Source organism: Gallinula chloropus (genome assembly GCF_964237585.1).
Source record: "Gallinula chloropus genome assembly, contig: HAP1_SCAFFOLD_341, whole genome shotgun sequence".
NCBI classification, from domain to species: domain Eukaryota; kingdom Metazoa; phylum Chordata; class Aves; order Gruiformes; family Rallidae; genus Gallinula; species Gallinula chloropus.
In genome coordinates, this window is record NW_028168379.1 from 1 (window position 1) to 18043 (window position 18043).

General features: G+C 64.9%; 1 protein-coding gene across 1 annotated transcript; it reads left to right on the top strand.

Annotated features, from left to right (window-relative positions):
* Positions 1 to 720: 720 nt before the first annotated feature.
* Positions 721 to 4281, top strand: LOC311204556 (bifunctional epoxide hydrolase 2-like). The gene is made up of 4 exons (XM_084280965.1): positions 721 to 787; positions 2735 to 2815; positions 3008 to 3066; positions 3824 to 4281. Exons 1-4 carry the CDS (start codon positions 743 to 745, stop codon positions 3906 to 3908), a joined length of 270 nt encoding a protein of 89 aa, XP_084137091.1. The 5' UTR covers positions 721 to 742; the 3' UTR covers positions 3909 to 4281.
* Positions 4282 to 18043: the final 13762 nt, after the last annotated feature.

Sequence of the window (18043 nt, forward strand, 5' to 3'; positions counted from 1 at the left end):
CCACCCATGGGGCACCCCCACCCACGGGGCACCCCCACCCAAAGGTGCACCCCTACCCCATGGGGCAATCCCAGCCCACGGGACACCCCACCCACGGGGCACCCCCACCCCATGGGGCATCCCCAGCCCATGGGACACCCCCACCCTTGGGGCACCCCCACCCACTGGGCACCCCACCCCATGTGGCACACCCAGCCCACGGGGCACACCCAGCCCACGGGACACCCCCACCCCACGGAACACCCCCATCCCATGGGGCACTCCACCCACAGGGCACCCCCAGCCCACAGGGCAGCCCCAGCCCACGAGACACACCCACCCACAGGGCATCCCACCCATGGGGCACCCCCACCCCACGGGGCACCCCCACCCCATGGGACACCCCCACCCATGGGGCATCCCCACCCCACAGGGCACCCACACCCCATGGGGCACCCCACCCATTGGGCACCCCCAGGCCATGGGGCACCCCATCCCATTGGGCACCCCCACCCACGGGGCACCCCCACCCATTGGGCACCCCCACCCACGGGGCACCCCCACTCATGGGTCACCCCCAGCCCCACAGGGCACCCCCCAGCCCCACGGGGCACCCCCACATCCCCGCAGGAGCCTGGGGAGGGGTCCGGGGGGGCTGCTTTCCCCTTGCAGGTGGTGGGAGGGTGGGGGCTGTGGAGCTGCACCCCAGTCTCTCCAGCCTGGCCCCCCCTTTCCCAGGGGCCCCTTGAACTGGTACCGCAACATGCGACCCAACTGGCGCTGGGCTCTGACTGCCAGGGACAGGAAGGTGGGGGGACCCTCTGCTGGGGGGCTGATCCTGCCCTGGGGGGGCTTATCCTGCCCTGGGGGGGCTGATCCTGTCCTGGGGGGGGCAAATCCTGCCCTGGGGGGCTGATCCTGCCCTGGGGGGGCTGATCCTGTCCTGGGGGGGCTGATCCTGTTCTGGGGGAGCTCATCCTGTCCTGGGGGGCCTGATCCTGCCCTGGGGGGGCTCATCCTGCCCTGGGGGGCTCATCCTGTTCTGGGGGGGGGGGGCTCATCCTGCCCTGGGGGGGCTGATCCTGTCCTGGGGGGTGGCTCATCCTGTCCTGGGGGGGCTCATCCTGCCCTGGGGGGGCTGATCCTGTCCTGGGGGGGGCTGATCCTGTCCTGGGGGGGCTGATCCTGTCCTGGGGGGGCTCATCCTGTCCTGGGGGGGCTGATCCTGTCCTGGGGGGACTCATCCTGTGCTGGGGGGGCTGATCCTGTCCTGGGGGGTCTCATCCTGCCCTGGGTGGCTGATCCTGCCCTGGGGGGGCTGATCCTGTCCTGGGGGGCTGATCCTGCCCTGGGGGGGCTGATCCTGTCCTGGGTGGCTCATCCTGTCCTGGGGGGCTCATCCTGTCCTGGGTGGCTGATCCTGCCCTGGGGGGGCTGATCCTGTCCTGGGGGGCTGATCCTGTCCTGGGTGGCTCATCCTGTCCTGGGGGGCTCATCCTGTCCTGGGGGAGCTGATCCTGCCCTGGGGGGACTCATCCTGCCCTGGGGGGCTGATCCTGCCCTGGGGGGGCTCATCCTGTCCTGGGGGGCTCATCCTGTCCTGGGTGGCTGATCCTGCCCTGGGGGGGCTGATCCTGTCCTGGGGGGGCTCATCCTCTTCTGGGGGGGCTGATCCTGTCCTTGGGGGGCTCATCCTGTCCTGGGGGGGCTCATCCTGTCCTGGGGGGCTGATCCTGTCCTGGGGGGGCTGATCCTGTCCTGGGGGGAGTCATCCTGTCCTGGGGGGGCTGATCCTGTCCTGGGGGGGGCTCATCCTGTCCTGGGGGGGCTCATCCTGTCCTGGGGGGCTCATCCTGCCCTGGGGGGGCTGATCCTGTCCTGGGGGGAGTCATCCTGTCCTGGGGGGGCTGATCCTGCCCTAGGGGGGCTGATCCTGTCCTGGGGGGGCTCATCCTGCCCTAGGGGGGCTGATCCTGTCCTGGGGGGGCTCATCCTCTTCTGGGGGGGCTGATCCTGTCCTTGGGGGGCTGATCCTGTCCTGGGGGGCTGATCCTGTCCTGGGGGGACTCATCCTGTCCTGGGGGGCCAAATCCTGTCCAGGGGGGGGCTGATCCTGCCTTGGGGTGGCTGATCCTGTCCTGGGGGGGCTCATCCTGTGCTGGGGGGACTCATCCTGCCCTGGGGGGGCTGATCCTGCCCTGGGGGGGCTGATCCTGTCCTGTTGGGGCTCATCCTGTCCTGGGGGGGGGGCAAATCCTGTCCTGGGGGGAGTCATCCTGTCCGGGGGGGCTGATCCTGTCCTGGGGGGGCTGATCCTGTCCTGGGGGGCTGATCCTGTCCTGGGGGGGCTGATCCTGTCCTGGGGGGGCTCATCCTGTCCTGGGGGGGGGGCTCATCCTGTCCTGGGGGGGTCCAAATCCTGTCCTGGGGGGGGGGACTCATCCTGTTCTGGGGGGGGCTCATCCTGTCCTGGGGGCTCATCCTGTCCTGGGGGGGCTCATCCTCTCCTGGGGGGGCTGATCCTGTCCTGGGGGGCTCATCCTGTCCTGGGGGGGCTCATCCTGCCCTGGGGGGGCTCATCCTGTTCTGGGGGGCCAAATCCTGTCCTGGGGGGCCAAATCCTGTCCTGGGGGGGGCTGATCCTGTCCTGGGGGGGCCAAATCCTGCCCTGGGGGGGCTGATCCTCTTCTGGGAGGGACAGATCTTGTTCTGGGGGGGACCCTTCCCCACCTTCTCCCCCCCGTGCCCCCCCCAGATCCCCATGCCAGCGCTGATGGTGACAGCAGGGAGGGATGCTGTGCTGCACCCCAGCATGAGCAAGGGCATGGAGCAGTGGGTAAGGCGCTGAGCACCGGCCTGGATGTGGCCCAGACAGGGCTAAGGGGGGGCTGGAGCACTGGGGAGGGGGCGCAGGGGGGTACCTGCCATCTCTCAGGTGGTGGTGGGGGGGGTCCCTTGGGGCCAGGGGGTGCAGGAGCAGCCCAGGGGGGGTTCTGGGGGTACCCAGCCCCTCCTGCACCCCCTGCAGATCCCCCAGCTGCGCAGGGAGCACCTGGAGCAGTGTGGGCACTGGACCCAGATGGAGAGGTACCAGCACCCATCGCCCCCCCATCGCCCCCACATCACCCCCCTATCGCCCCCCCATTGCCCCAGGGGAGCCAGACCCCCCCCCAAATCTCTGCTTCCCCTCCCCCATCACCCCAGGGGAGCCAGACCCCCCCCCCAAATCTCTCCTTCCCCCCCACCATCTCCCCAGGGGAGCCAGACCCCCCCCAAATCTCTGCTTCCCTCCCCCCCCATCTCCCCAGGGGAGCCAGACCCCCCCCAAATCTCTCCTTCCCCCCCCCCCATCACCCCAGGGGAGCCAGACCCTCCCCCAAATCTCTCCTTCCCCCCCCCCCCCATCTCTCCAGGGGAGCCAGAACCCCCCCAAATCTGTCCTTCCCCCCCCCCCCATCTCCCCAGGGGAGCCAGACCCCCCCCCAAATCTCTGCTTCCCCCCCCTTGCTCCATCAGAGCCCCCACATCTCCCCAGGGGAGCCAGACCCCCCCCCCCCAATCTCTTCTTCCCCCCCCCATCGCCCCAGGGGAGCCAGACCCCTCCCCAAATCTCTGTTCCCCCCCCATCTCCCCCGGGGAGCCAGACCCCCCCCCAAATCTCTGCTTCCCCCCCCCCCCATCTCCCCAGGGGAGCCAGACCCCCCCAAATCTCTCCCTCCCCCCCCCAGTCGCCCCAGGGGAGCCAGACCCCCCCCCTAAATCTCTGCTTCCCCCCCCCTCATCGCCCCAAGGGAGCCAGACCCCCCCCCAGCTCTGTCCTTTCCCCCCCCCCCATCTCCCCCAGGCCAGCGGAGCTGAACAGGATCCTGGTGGAGTGGCTGGAGGGGCTCCCCCCTGACACCCCCCTGCCCAAATTCTCCCGGCTCTGAGCTGGGGGGGGGGCAGGCAGAGCCCTTCTCTGGGCCTCCTCTGCCTCCCCCTGCCTGGGGGGCTTGAGCTTTGCCTTTATATTTTGGGGGGGGGGGGGTTGATGGGTGGCACAGAGCATCCCTCCTGCTCTGTGTGGATCCTGGGGGGGGGTCCTGGGGGTCCGGGGGGGGGTCGATGGGTGGCATAGAGCATCCCTCCTGCTCTGTGTGGAGCCCCAGAGTGGGGGTCCTGGGTGTCCAGGGGTGTTGATGGGTGGCACAAAGCATCCCCCCTGCTCTGTGTGGATCCTGGGGGGGATCCTGGGGAGGTTCTGGGGGTCCTGGGCGGGTTTTGATGGGTGGCACAAAGCATCCCCCCTGCTCTGTGTGGATCTGGACGGGGGGTCCTGGGGAGGTTCTGGGGGTCCTGGGGGGGTCCTGGGGGGGTTGATGGGTGGCACAGAGCATCCCCCTGCTCTGTGTGGATCCTGGGGGGGTCCTGGGGGGTCCTGGGAAGGTTCTGGGGGTGACCAGAGGCTCCTGGCTTGGGGGTGTTCCCGCACTAACAGCCTCGTTAATTAACGCTGGAAATAATCACCACCTGCCTCGCAGCGCAGAGCAATAAAGCACCGAGTGATGCCCTGCCTCTTCCTCCCCCTCCTCTTCCTCCTCCTCCTCCTCCCCCCCGCGCATCCCCGTGGCGTCAGGCGCCCTCCCCCCCCCCGCCTTATCCTGCGCTCCAGACGGACAGACAGACATCCAGGGTGCAGTGTCCTCTCCCCTCTGGGTGCTGCATCCTCCCCCCCTGGGGTGCAGTGTCCTCTCCCCTCTGGGTGCTGCATCCTCCCTCCCTGGGGTGCAGTGTCCTCTCCCCTCTGGGTGCTGCATCCTCCCCCCCTGGGGTGCAGTGTCCTCTCCCCTCTGGGTGCTGCATCCTCCATCCCTGGGGTGCAGTGTCCTCTCCCCTCTGGGTGCTGCATCCTCCCTCCCTGGGGTGCAGTGTCCTCTCCTCTCTGGGTGCTGCATCCTCCCTCCCTGGGGTGCAGTGTCCTCTCCCCTCTGGGTGCTGCATCCTCCCCCCCTGGGGTGCAGTGTCCTCTCCCCTCTGGGTGCCTGCATCCTGCATCCCTGGGGTGCGGTCTCCTCTCCCCTCTGGGTGCCTGCATCCTCCATCCCTGGGGTGCAGTGTCCTCTCCCCTCTGGGTGCTGCATCCTGCATCCCTGGGGTGCAGTGTCCTCTCCCCTCTGGGTGCTCACATCCTCCCCACTGGGGTGCAGTGTCCTCTCCCCTCTGGGTGCCTGCATCCTGCATCCCTGGGGTGCAGTGTCCTCTCCCCTCTGGGTGCTGCATCCTGCATCCCTGGGGTGCAGTGTCCTCTCCCCTCTGGGTGCTCACATCCTCCCTCCCTGGGGTGCAGTGTCCTCTCCCCTCTGGGTACCTGCATCCTCCCTCCCTGGGGTGCAGTGTCCTCTCCCCTCTGGGTGCTGCATCCTCCCTCCCTGGGGTGCAGTGTCCTCTCCCCTCTGGGTGCTGCATCCTCCCCCCTGTGGTGCAGTGTCCTCTCCCCTCTGGGTGCTGCATCCTCCCTCCCTGGGGTGCAGTGTCCTCTCCCCTCTGGGTGCTGCATCCTCCCCCCTGTGGTGCAGTGTCCTCTCCCCTCTGGGTGCTGCATCCTCCCTCCCTGGGGTGCAGTGTCCTCTCCCCTCTGGGTGCTGCATCCTCCCTCCCTGGGGTGCGGTGTCCTCTCCCCTCTGGGTGCTGCATCCTCCCCCCTGTGGTGCGGTGTCCTCTCCCCTCTGGGTGCTGCATCCTGCATCCCTGGGGTGCAGTGTCCTCTCCCCTCTGGGTGCTGCATCCTCCCCCCCTGGGGTGCAGTGTCCTCTCCCCTCTGGGTGCTGCATCCTCCCCCCCTGGGGTGCAGTGTCCTCTCCCCTCTGGGTGCTGCATCCTCCCCACTGGGGTGCGGTGTCCTCTCCCCTCTGGGTGCTGCATCCTCCCCCCTGGGGTGCGGTGTCCTCTCCCCTCTGGGTGCTGCATCCTCCCCCCTGGGGTGCAGTGTCCTCTCCCCTCTGGGTGCTGCATCCTCCCTCCCTGGGGTGCGGTGTCCTCTCCACTCTGGGTGCTGCATCCTCCCTCCCTGGGGTGCGGTGTCCTCTCCCCTCTGGGTGCCTGCATCCTCCCTCCCTGGGGTGCGGTGTCCTCTCCCCTCTGGGTGCTGCATCCTCCCTCCCTGGGGTGCGGTGTCCTCTCCCCTCTGGGTGCTGCATCCTCTCCCCTCTGGGTGCCTGCATCCTCCCTCCCTGGGATGCAGTGTCCTCTCCCCTCTGGGTGCTGCATCCTCCCTCCCTGGGGTGCGGTGTCCTCTCCCCTCTGGGTGCCTGCATCCTCCCTCCCTGGGGTGCGGTGTCCTCTCCCCTCTGGGTGCCTGCATCCTCCCTCCCTGGGGTGCGGTGTCCTCTCCCCTCTGGGTGCCTGCATCCTCCATCCCTGGGGTGCGGTGTCCTCTCCCCTCTGGGTGCTGCATCCTCCCTCCCTGGGGTGCGGTGTCCTCTCCCCTCTGGGTGCTGCATCCTCCCTCCCTGGGGTGCGGTGTCCTCTCCCCTCTGGGTGCTGCATCCTCCCCCCCTGGGGTGCAGTGTCCTCTCCCCTCTGGGTGCTACATCCTCCCCACTGGGGTGCGGTGTCCTCTCCCCTCTGGGTGCTGCATCCTCCCCCCTGGGGTGCGGTGTCCTCTCCCCTCTGGATGCTGCATCCTCCCTCCCTGGGGTCCGGTGTCCTCTCCCCTCTGGATGCTGCATCCTCCCTCCCTGGGGTGCGGTGTCCTCTCCCCTCTGGGTGCTGCATCCTCCCTCCCTGGGGTGCGGTGTCCTCTCCCCTCTGGGTGCTGCATCCTCCCTCCCTGGGGTGCGGTGTCCTCTCCCCTCTGGGTGCTGCATCTTCCCTCCCTGGGGTGCGGTGTCCTCTCCCCTCTGGGTGCTGCATCCTCCCTCCCTGGGGTGCAGTGTCCTCTCCCCTCTGGGTGCTGCATTCTCCCTCCCTGGGGTGCGGTGTCCTCTCCCCTCTGGGTGCTGCATCCTCCCCCCTGTGGTGCAGTGTCCTCTCCCCTCTGGGTGCTGCATCCTCCATCCCTGGGGTGCAGTGTCCACTCCCCTCTGGGTGCTGCATCCTCCCTCCCTGGGGTGCGGTGTCCTCTCCCCTCTGGGTGCTGCATCCTCCCTCCCTGGGGTGCAGTGTCCTCTCCCCTCTGGGTGCTGCATCCTCCCTCCCTGGGGTGCGGTGTCCTCTCCCCTCTGGGTGCTGCATCCTCTCCCCTCTGGGTGCCTGCATCCTCCCTCCCTGGGGTGCGGTGTCCTCTCCCCTCTGGGTGCTGCATCCTCCCTCCCTGGGGTGCGGTGTCCTCTCCCCTCTGGGTGCTGCATCCTCCCTCCCTGGGGTGCGGTGTCCTCTCCCCTCTGGGTGCCTGCATCCTCCCTCCCTGGGGTGTGGTGTCCTCTCCCCTCTGGGTGCCTGCATCCTCCCTCCCTGGGGTGCGGTGTCCTCTCCCCTCTGGGTGCCTGCATCCTCCCTCCCTGGGGTGCAGTGTCCTCTCCCCTCTGGGTGCTGCATCCTCTCCCCTCTGGGTGCCTGCATCCTCCCTCCCTGGGGTGCAGTGTCCTCTCCCCTCTGGGTGCTGCATCCTCCCTCCCTGGGGTGCAGTGTCCTCTCCCCTCTGGGTGCTGCATCCTCCCTCCCTGGGGTGCAGTGTCCTCTCCCCTCTGGGTGCTGCATCCTCCCTCCCTGGGGTGCGGTGTCCTCTCCCCTCTGGGTGCTGCATCCTCCCTCCCTGGGGTGCGGTGTCCTCTCCCCTCTGGGTGCTGCATCCTCCCTCCCTGGGGTGCGGTGTCCTCTCCCCTCTGGGTGCTGCATCCTCCCTCCCTGGGGTGCAGTGTCCTCTCCCCTCTGGGTGCTGCATCCTCCCTCCCTGGGGTGCGGTGTCCTCTCCCCTCTGGGTGCTGCATCCTCCCTCCCTGGGGTGCGGTGTCCTCTCCCCTCTGGGTGCTGCATCCTCCCTCCCTGGGGTGCGGTGTCCTCTCCCCTCTGGGTGCTGCATCCTCCCTCCCTGGGGTGCAGTGTCCTCTCCCCTCTGGGTGCTGCATCCTCCCTCCCTGGGGTGCGGTGTCCTCTCCCCTCTGGGTGCTGCATCCTCCCCCCCTGGGGTGCAGTGTCCTCTCCCCTCTGGGTGCTGCATCCTCCCCCCTGGGGTGCAGTGTCCTCTCCCCTCTGGGTGCTGCATCCTCCCCCCCTGGGGTGCAGTGTCCTCTCCCCTCTGGGTGCTGCATCCTGCATCCCTGGGGTGCAGTGTCCTCTCCCCTCTGGGTGCTGCATCCTGCATCCCTGGGGTGCAGTGTCCTCTCCCCTCTGGGTGCTGCATCCTCCCCCCCTGGGGTGCGGTGTCCTCTCCCCTCTGGGTGCCTGCATCCTCCCTCCCTGGGGTGCAGTGTCCTCTCCCCTCTGGGTGCCTGCATCCTCCCCCCTGGGGTGCAGTGTCCTCTCCCCTCTGGGTGCTGCATCCTCCCCCCCTGGGGTGCAGTGTCCTCTCCCCTCTGGGTGCTGCATCCTGCATCCCTGGGGTGCAGTGTCCTCTCCCCTCTGGGTGCTGCATCCTCCCCCCCTGGGGTGCAGTGTCCTCTCCCCTCTGGGTGCTGCATCCTGCATCCCTGGGGTGCAGTGTCCTCTCCCCTCTGGGTGCCTGCATCCTCCCTCCCTGGGGTGCAGTGTCCTCTCCCCTCTGGGTGCTGCATCCTCCCCCCCTGGGGTGCGGTGTCCTCTCCCCTCTGGGTGCCTGCATCCTCCCCCCCTGGGGTGCAGTGTCCTCTCCCCTCTGGGTGCCTGCATCCTCCCCCCTGGGGTGCAGTGTCCTCTCCCCTCTGGGTGCTGCATCCTCCCCCCCTGGGGTGCAGTGTCCTCTCCCCTCTGGGTGCTGCATCCTGCATCCCTGGGGTGCAGTGTCCTCTCCCCTCTGGGTGCTGCATCCTGCATCCCTGGGGTGCAGTGTCCTCTCCCCTCTGGGTGCTGCATCCTCCCCCCCTGGGGTGCGGTGTCCTCTCCCCTCTGGGTGCCTGCATCCTCCATCCCTGGGGTGCAGTGTCCTCTCCCCTCTGGGTGCCTGCATCCTCCATCCCTGGGGTGCAGTGTCCTCTCCCCTCTGGGTGCTGCATCCTCCCCCCTGGGGTGCAGTGTCCTCTCCCCTCTGGGTGCTGCATCCTCCCCCCTGGGGTGCAGTGTCCTCTCCCCTCTGGGTGCCTGCATCCTCCATCCCTGGGGTGCAGTGTCCTCTCCCCTCTGGGTGCCTGCATCCTGCATCCCAGGGGTGCACCATGTCCTCAGGTGCTCACATCCTCCATCCCTGGGTGCACCATGTCCTCAGGTGCTCACATCCTCCCTCCCTGGGGTGCACCATGTCCCCAGGTGCTCACATCCTCCATCCCAGGGGTGCACCATGTCCTCAGGTGCTCACATCCTGCATCCCAGGGGTGCACCATGTCCTCAGGTGCTCACATCCTCCATCCCAGGGGTGCACCATGTCCCCAGGTGCTCACATCCTCCATCCCTGGGTGCACCATGTCCTCAGGTGCCTGCATCCTCCCTCCCTGGGGTGCACCATGTCCCCAGGTGCTCACATCCTGCATCCCAGGGGTGCACCATGTCCCCAGGTGCTCACATCCTGCATCCCAGGGGTGCACCATGTCCTCAGGTGCTCACATCCTCCCTCCCTGGGGTGCACCATGTCCTCAGGTGCTCACATCCTCCACCCTTGGGTGCACCATGTCCTCAGGCACACGTGTTCTGTGAGGTCTGATGCCCACACAGGTGGGTGGGGTGGGATTAGCCCAGGGTGATGGGGTGGGGTGGAGACACCCCTCTGCTCCCCCCAAAGCAGCCAAGCCAGAGCAGACCTGGGGCTTGGGTGCTGGTGGGTCCAGGGTGGACCATGAGAAGAGATGGGAAGGCTGAGGGAGCTGGGGCTGTTCAGCCTGCAGAGAAGAGCCTGAGAGGGGATCTGATCACTGGGGATCAAGAGCTGAAGGGTGGGACCCAGGGGGCCATGGGCAGCCTCTGCTCAGTGTCTGTGGGGACAGGACAAGGGGCGATGGGCTCAAGTTGGAGCCCAGGGAGTTCCCCCCAATGTGGGGAAGAACTTCTTCCCAGTGAGGGTGAGGGAGCCCTGGGACAGGCTGCCCAGGGGGTGTGGAGTCTCCTTCTCTGGAGAGATCCCAGCCCCTGTCCTGGGGACCCTGCTTGGGCAGGGGGTGGGACCCCAGGGGCTCTGGGGGGGCCCTTCCAGCCCTGTGAGCCTGTGCCAGTCCCACCCTCATTTCCTCTGGGCCTCCCAGAGGTTTTTATTCCCAGGAGAAGCCCATAAACAGGAGTGATGGGGCTGCTGCTGCTGCCTCCCAGCACCCTGAGGGTGCTGGCTGGAGCCTGGGCTGAGGGAATCAATCTGGCTGCAGCCTGAGCTCCCCCAGGCTGTTTCCTTCTTGGCAGCTCCAAGCTGCTCCTGGTGGTCTCACGGTCTCAGGCACAGCCAGAGGAGGGAAGAGCATCCCTGAGGGTGGGATTTCTGCTCCTCAAATCTCACCTTGGAGAGGAAGAGGCATCCTGCTGTGTCCCCAGGGGAGTGGAGGGGGGACACTGGCAGCACCCAAGGCATCCCAGACCCCCACAGCCCCCCTCTCCCCCTCACGTGCTCAGTGCTCACCAGCACTGGCAGTGATGGACGTGGCCACAAACTCCTCTGAAGGTCACTGAGCACCAAGCCAGGAGGTCTGACCCCCCCCCCAGCATCCTCAGGGTGCATCACACCCACCACCCAGGGCAGGGCAGGCAGCACCCCGGGGAGACTCACCCCCCCCCACCCCAGCCCCATGGGCAGGAGTTAAAGCTTCAGGCCCCCTTAGGTACCCTCCTTTGGGGGGTCTTTTAGGGCTTAAGCAAAATGGGGAGGGGGGGAGGCACATGTGTGTGCAAGGGGCACATGCAGGGTGCAGGCTGCACACATGGGGTGCAGGCATTGAGATGGTGGGGTGCATGGGAAGGGGGCTGGGGGCACAGCTAGGGTACAGGCACCGGGTGCAGGGGGCACACATGGGGTGCAGGGTGCCCTCATGGGGTGCAGGGTCCATATGTGGGGTGCAGGGGGTACATAAGGGGTTCAGGGTGCCCTCATGGGGTGCAGGGTCCATTCATGGGGTGCAGGGTGCACATATGGGGTGCAGGGGGCACATATGGGGTGCAGGGTCCATACATGGGGTGCAGGGTGCCCTCATGGGGTGCAGGGTCCATACATGGGGTGCAGGGGCACATAAGGGGTGCAGGGTCCATACATGGGGTGCGGGGTGCCCTCATGGGGTGCAGGGGGTACATAAGGGGTTCAGGGTCCATACATGGGGTGCGGGGTGCCCTCATGGGGTGCAGGGTCCATACATGGGGTGCAGGGTGCCCTCATGGGATGCAGGGCACATATAAGGGGTGCAGGGTGCCCTCATGGGGTGCAGGGTCCATTCATGGGATGCAGATAAGGGGTGCAGGGTCCATACATGGGGTGCAGGCTGTGCATATAGGGTGCAGAGTGTGGGTACTGGGGTGCAGGGTGCACATATGGGGTGCAGGCATTGAGATGGCAGGGTGCATGTGAAGGGTGTTGGGTGCACATGTGGGGTACAGGGTGTGCATATAGGGTGCAGAGTGTGGGTACTGGGTTGCAGGGTGCACATATGGGGGCATAGGATGAGGGTACCAGGATGCAGGGTGCACACATGGGGTGCAGAGTGTGGGTACTGGGGGTGCAGGGTGCACACATGGGGTGCAGGGTGTGCATGTAGGGTGCAGAGTGTGGGTACTAGGGGTGCACTGAGCTTGCAGGGTGCACATGAAGGGTGCTGGGGGCACAGCTAGGGTACAGGCATCAGGCTGCAGGGTGCACAGATGGGGTGCAGGGTCCATACATGGGGTGCAGGGTGCACATAAGGGGTGCAAGGTGCATGCATGGGGTGCAGGCACCAGGATTCAGGGTGCACATATAGGGTGCAGGAAGAGGGTACTGGGGTGCAGGGTGCATGCATGGGGTGCAGGGTGCACATAAGGGGTGCAGAGTGTGGGTATCAGGGTGCAGGGTGCACATATGGGGTGCAGGCATTGAGATGGCAGGGTGCATGTGAAGGGTGCTGGGTGCACATGTGGGGTGCAGGGTGCACATAAGGGGTGCAGAACGTGGGTATCAGGGTGCAGGGTGCACATATAGGGTGCAGGAGAGGGTACTGGGGTGCAGGGTGCACATAAGGGGTGCAGAGTGTGGGTATCAGGGTGCAGGGTGCACACATGGGGTGCATGATAAGGGTACTGGGGTGCAGGGTGCACACATGGGGTGCAAGGTGCATGCATGGGGTGCAGGCACCAGGATTCAGGGTGCACATATAGGGTGCAGGATGAGGGTACTGGGATGTAGGGTGCACACATGGGGTGCACATGGGGGCTTGCAAGGGTGCAGGTAGAGCCTGACAGGGTCCTGCTGGGGGTCTGCAGAGGGTGCTGAGCACCCATCCTGGGGCTGAGGACTGGTGGGGGGACAGGGAGGGGATTGTCCCTCTCTGCTCTGCCCTCCCCAGCTGGAGTCCTGTGGCCAGAGCTGGGGCCCAACACAAGGGAGATGTGGGGCTGGTGGAGAGGGGTCAGAGGAGCCCCGGGGATGCTCAGAGGGCTGGAGCAGCTCCCCATGGAGAGAGGCTGAGGGAGCTGGGCTGGGTCAGCCTGGAGAAGAGGAGGCTGTGGGGGGACCTCACTGCAGCCTCCCCGTCCCTGAAGGGACCCCAGGAACAGGAGGGGAATGGGCTTGTTAAAGGGCAGAGCCTGGCAGGACAAGGGGCTGGAGTGAAGCTGGAGGAGGGAAGGGGGAGAGGAGAGACTGGGGGGAAGTTCTGTGCAGAGAGAGTGGTGAGGGGCTGGAAGGGGCTGCCCAGAGAGGGGGTGGGTGCCCCGTCCCTGGGGGTGTTCCAGGCCAGGTTGGCTGGGGCCCTGGGCACCCTTGTGTAGCTCCAGGCCTGGAGGTTGGTGTCCCTGCCTGTGGCAGGGGGTTGGAGCTCTGGGACCCTTGGGGTCCCTCCCAGCCCAGCCCAGGCTGGGATTCCCTGATTCCAGGATCTCCAGCTCCCCCAGGGAGTTTGGGCAGGGAGGGCAGGGCTGCACCCAGCCCAGGCCTCTCCCACCCCCCCCCCCAGCACCCTGGCACCCAGTTAAACTTCAACCCAGCCAGTCCCTGGACTCTGGGATGGCTCCAGCTTCACCCCAGGTTAATATTTCAGGCCTGGAAACAGCAGGTTTGCTGGGTGCAAAGGTCCCCCCTGGGGCCTTGGCAGCTCGAACCACAGTGTCACCCCCACTTCAGGGACCCAAACCCACCCTGGCCCGAGGGTGGCATCATGTGAGAAGCTCCACTCATCCCCTGGACCAAAAACCCTCCCTGGAAATGTGGTTTTAAGGGTTTTTTTTTCCTTCAAAGGCTGCAGGGCACCCATGGGTGCTGCCAGCAGGGATCTTGGTGGGCCTCTGGTGGCCTGAGTTAAGGGACAACATCTCCCTGCTCCCACCCAGCTCCCACCCTGTCCTCTCCCCCTCTCCTTCCTCCAGACCTTGTTCCCTGGCCCCATTTCCAAAGGGAAGCAATTAACTCAGGAGAAAAAGGAAAGGGGGGGAAGGGGGGGGTGGGAAGAAAGGCCTCAGAGATGGAGAAGGGAAGGATAAAAGCTGCCCCTAATTACATCCCAACTGCTGCAATTTTAAGCAGAGAACAAAGGAGGCCCCAAAAAACCTCCCTCCCCCTCCAAACCCCCCACCCCAAACCCCCCACCTGATTAGTCTGGCACACAAAGGGCTGTACAAAGGCTCGTGCCTCAGTTTCCCCACTGCTGGAGGGGATGTAGCAGCTCTGGGGAGGGTGTTGAGATTTGGGATGCTGTGTGGGGTTCTGGGCTCAGGAAGGACAGGGAGCTGCTGGAGAGGGGACAGCAAAGGGCTGTGGGGATGCTGAGGCCACCAGGACATCTCTGGGCAGAGAGGCTGAGGGACTCGGGGCTGCTCAGCCCGCAGAAGAGAAGCCTGAGGGGGATCTGCTCAGTGCTGAGCAACCCCTGAGGGGTGGGCTCAGGAGGAGGGGTCAGGCTGTGTTCAGGGGGGCCCAGGGACAGGCCAAGGGGCCGTGGGCACAGACTGGAGCAGGGGAAGTTCCCCCTGAGCCTGAGGAGGAACTTGTGTGCTGGGAGGGTGGCAGAGCCCTGGGCCAGGCTGCCCAGAGAGCTTGGGGAGTCTCCCTCCAGCCCTGGAGCCACCCCAAGCCCTGATCCTGGGCTGAGGGGACCCTGCTCTGGGGGTGGGTCTGGGGGATCCCCAGAGCTCCCCCCAACCCCCCATGCTGCTGTGATCCCTCTAACACCCCCACTGGGGAGCAGGTTGCTCTCTGTAGTGCTGAAGTGCCCATGGGGGTGCCTCTCCCAGCCCCCAGCCCTGTCCTGGCTGCTTTGGAGACCCCCCCAACCAGGACACAGCATCCCATAACCCCACATCACCCTCAGACACCCAGCCCCAGGGTGCCCAGCCCTGCCCTCCCTGGGGTGCCAACCCCACACCCTGGGGTGCCAAACCCAACCCCAGCACCCTGGGCTCCCAGCACTGGTGACTGACTGGGTCCATGATCCCTGAGCCTGGGGTGTGGGGGGATTTAAACCCTTCCCTGGGCTGGATGTGTCCTGGGAGAGGGGGCTGCAGGAGCCCCCCAGCCAAGTTCCTGCCTGGATGCCTTCAGGAGAGGATCCCCCCTCCCCCCTCCCAATGCCATTTGCTGTCCCACCCCCATTTTTGGGTGGGTTTGGGGGTATTTTCCCCCCCTTCTCCTTTTCTTTAATTAAATTATTCCCCACTGCAATTAGCTGAGCTGCCACCTCCTTCCCAAACCAGGAGCTCCTGGGCATGATGGGGGGGGGGGGGGAGAGGGAGAACTGTGTCCCTCCCCCTCCTCCTGCCCTGTTAATGAATAAACCCTTGGGAGGTGTGGGGGGGGATGGTGGTTTTTGGAGGTTTCAGTGACCTTTGCACAATACTTGGACCCTGAGCTGTTAGCAGGGAGCCCATGGAGGTGTCTGTCCCCAATCTGCTTGCCCCCCCCCCCCCACCTTGGTGTCTCTCTGGGCTGGTTGGAGGGTTATTGATTAATTTGGAGCCTGGAAAACATCAGCAGAGGTTGAGGATGGTCAGGAGGTGGTGGAGCTTTGAAGGTTCTTCCATGGATAGGTGGGGGGACACTGGGACAGGGTGCCTAGAGAGGTGGGGGAGGCCCCATCCCTGGAGACACCCCAGGTCAGGGTGGATGGGGCTCTGAGCACCCTGCTCTAGTGAAGATGTCCCTGCTCACTGCAGGGTGGGGATGGGTGGGCTCTAAAGGTCCCTTCCCACCTTACACATTCCCACCCCTGGACACATCCAAGGTCAGGCTGGAGGGGGCTCTGAGCACCCTGCTCTGGGTGAAGCTGTCCCTGCCCATGGCAGGGGGTTGGACTAGATGGGCTTTAAGGTCCCTTCCCTGGAAAAGGGGAGGTTTAGGGTGGGTGTCGGGACAAAGTTCTTCCCTCTGAGGGTGGTGGGACACTGGGACAGGGTGCCCAGAGAGGTGGGGGAGGCCCCATCCCTGGAGACACCCCAGGTCAGGCTGGATGGGGCTCTGAGCACCCTGCTCTAGTGAAGATGTCCCTGCTCACTGCAGGGTGGGGCTGGGTGGGCTCTTAAGTTCCCTTCCCACCCACCCCACCCATGATTCTAAATGCCAAGCCCCATGGAAGAAGCACCAGGAGATGCTGTGGGGTCCTTGGCAGTAAGTAAGAAGCAATATTGCCCCCTCCCCAACTCCCCAACCCACCCAACCCCCAGGTGAGGGGTGGTGCTGGGTCTCCAAGCACCACCCAGGCAGCTGCCTGCAGCAGCAGTTCCCTGCCCACTCCAGGCTTGGAGGAGCTGCTGGAGGTCACCTTGCCCCAGTTATCCCAGCTGAGAGAAATCATTATCAGCCCCTTTAATGAGGGACCAAAGGAGGGGGAGGTCTTTGCTTATCTCCAAAGCACAGCAGGGATGCTGAGCTCCTGCAAAGCTCCAGCCCTCACCCGTCCTTCACACCAAACCCATCACCCCCATCCTGCCCCCACCCTCTGCTCCTCGGGGGGTGGCAGGTCTGGGGTGCAAGGTTTGGGGTGCAAGGCATGGAGCATCCTCTTCCTTGCAAGAGAGGCAGTGAAAACCACCCCCCATCCCCCCCCCCAGCACCCCTTTTTGCCCCAGGACGTTGAGATGAAGGGAAGCTGTTGCATCTGAACCCCCCTGGGTACCACTTCTGGGTGCCTCCCCCAAAACTTTTCCCTATCCCCTGCCTTTCCCTGGTGAGAAGCTGAAGGTTGAGGAGAACCACTCCAGGGAGAAGGCATCCCCCCTCAAAAAAATGGGAAGCACCTTCTCCCCAACACTCTCTGAAGCACCTTCCTCCCTAAACCCTCTGAAATATCTTCTCCCCACACCCTCTGAAGCACCTTCCTCCCCAAACTCCTCTGCAGCATCTTCTCCCCAAACCCTTCTGAAGCATCTTCTTCCCAATCCCTCTGAAGCACCTTCCCCCTAAACCCTCTGAAATATCTTCTCCCCACACCCTCTGAAGCATCTTCCCCCTAAACCCCTCAGAAGTATCTTCTCCCCAACACCCTCTGAAGCATCTTCCCCCCAAATCCCTCTGAAGCATCTTCTCCCCAAACCCCCCTGAAGCATCTTCCCCCCAAACCCCTCTGAAGCACCTTCTCCCCAAACCCTTCTGAAGCATCTTCTTCCCAATCCCTCTGAAGCATCTTCCCCCCAAATCCCTCTGAAGCATCTTCTCCCCAAACCCCCCTGAAGCATCTTCCCCCCAAACCCCTCTGAAGCACCTTCTCCCCAAACCCTTCTGAAGCATCTTCTTCCCAATCCCTCTGAAGCATCTTCCCCCCAAATCCCTCTGAAGCATCTTCTCCCCAAACCCCCCTGAAGCATCTTCCCCCCAAACCCCTCTGAAGCACCTTCTCCCCAAACCCTTCTGAAGCATCTTCTTCCCAATCCCTCTGAAGCATCTTCCCCCCAGCCCCCTCTGAAGCATCTTCCCCCCAAACCCCTCTGAAGCATCTTCTCCCCAACCCCCCCGAAGCATCTTCCCCCCAACCCCCTCTGAAGCACCTTCTCCCCAACACCCCTCTGAAGCACCTTCCCCTCAAACCCCTCTGCAGCGTCTTCCCCCCAAACCCCTCTGAAGCATCTTCTCCCCAACCCCCTCTGAAGCATTTTCCCCCAAGCCCCTCAAGCATCTTCCCCCTAAACCCCTCTGCAGCACCTTCTCCCCAATATCCCCCTGAAGCATCTTCTCCCCAACCCCCTCTGAAGCATCTTCTCCCCAAACCCTTCTGAAGCATCTTCTTCCCAATCCCTCTGAAGCACCTTCCCCCCTAAACCCTCTGAAATATCTTCTCCCCACACCCTCTGAAGCATCTTCCCCCTAAACCCCTCAGAAGCATCTTCTCCCCAACCCCCTCTGAAGCATCTTCTCCCCAAACCCCTCAGAAGCACCTTCTCCCCAAACCCTTCTGAAGCATCTTCTTCCCAATCCCTCTGAAGCATCTTCCCCCCAGCCCCCTCTGAAGCATCTTCTCCCCAACCCCCTCTGAAGCATCTTCTCCCCAACCCCCCCGAAGCATCTTCCCCCCAACCCCCTCTGAAGCACCTTCTCCCCAACACCCCTCTGAAGCACCTTCCCCTCAAACCCTCTGAAGCATCTTCCCCCCAAACCCTCTGAAGCATCTTCCCCCCAAACCCCTCTGAAGTATCTTCTCCCCAAACCCCTCTGAAGCATCTTCTCCCCAACACACTCTGAAGCACCTTCCCCCAAACCCCTCTGCAGCATCTTCCCCCCAATATTCCCCTGAAGCATCTTCTCCCCAACCCCCTCTGAAGCATTTTCCCCAAGCCCCTCAAGCATCTTCCCCCTAAACCCCTCAGAAGCACCTTCCCCCCAATCCCCCTGAAGCATCTTCTCCCCAAACCCCTCTGAAGCATCTTCTCCCCA

Bases quoted from the DNA above. Each gene is read 5' to 3' on its own strand.
- LOC311204556 (XM_084280965.1), top strand. From the start codon at position 743: ATGCGACCCAACTGGCGCTGGGCTCTGACTGCCAGGGACAGGAAG. The intron at 788-2,734 runs GTGGGGGGACCC...TGCCCCCCCCAG, and splicing joins TGACTGCCAGGGACAGGAAG to ATCCCCATGCCAGCGCTGAT. The intron at 2,816-3,007 runs GTAAGGCGCTGA...CACCCCCTGCAG, and splicing joins GCAAGGGCATGGAGCAGTGG to ATCCCCCAGCTGCGCAGGGA.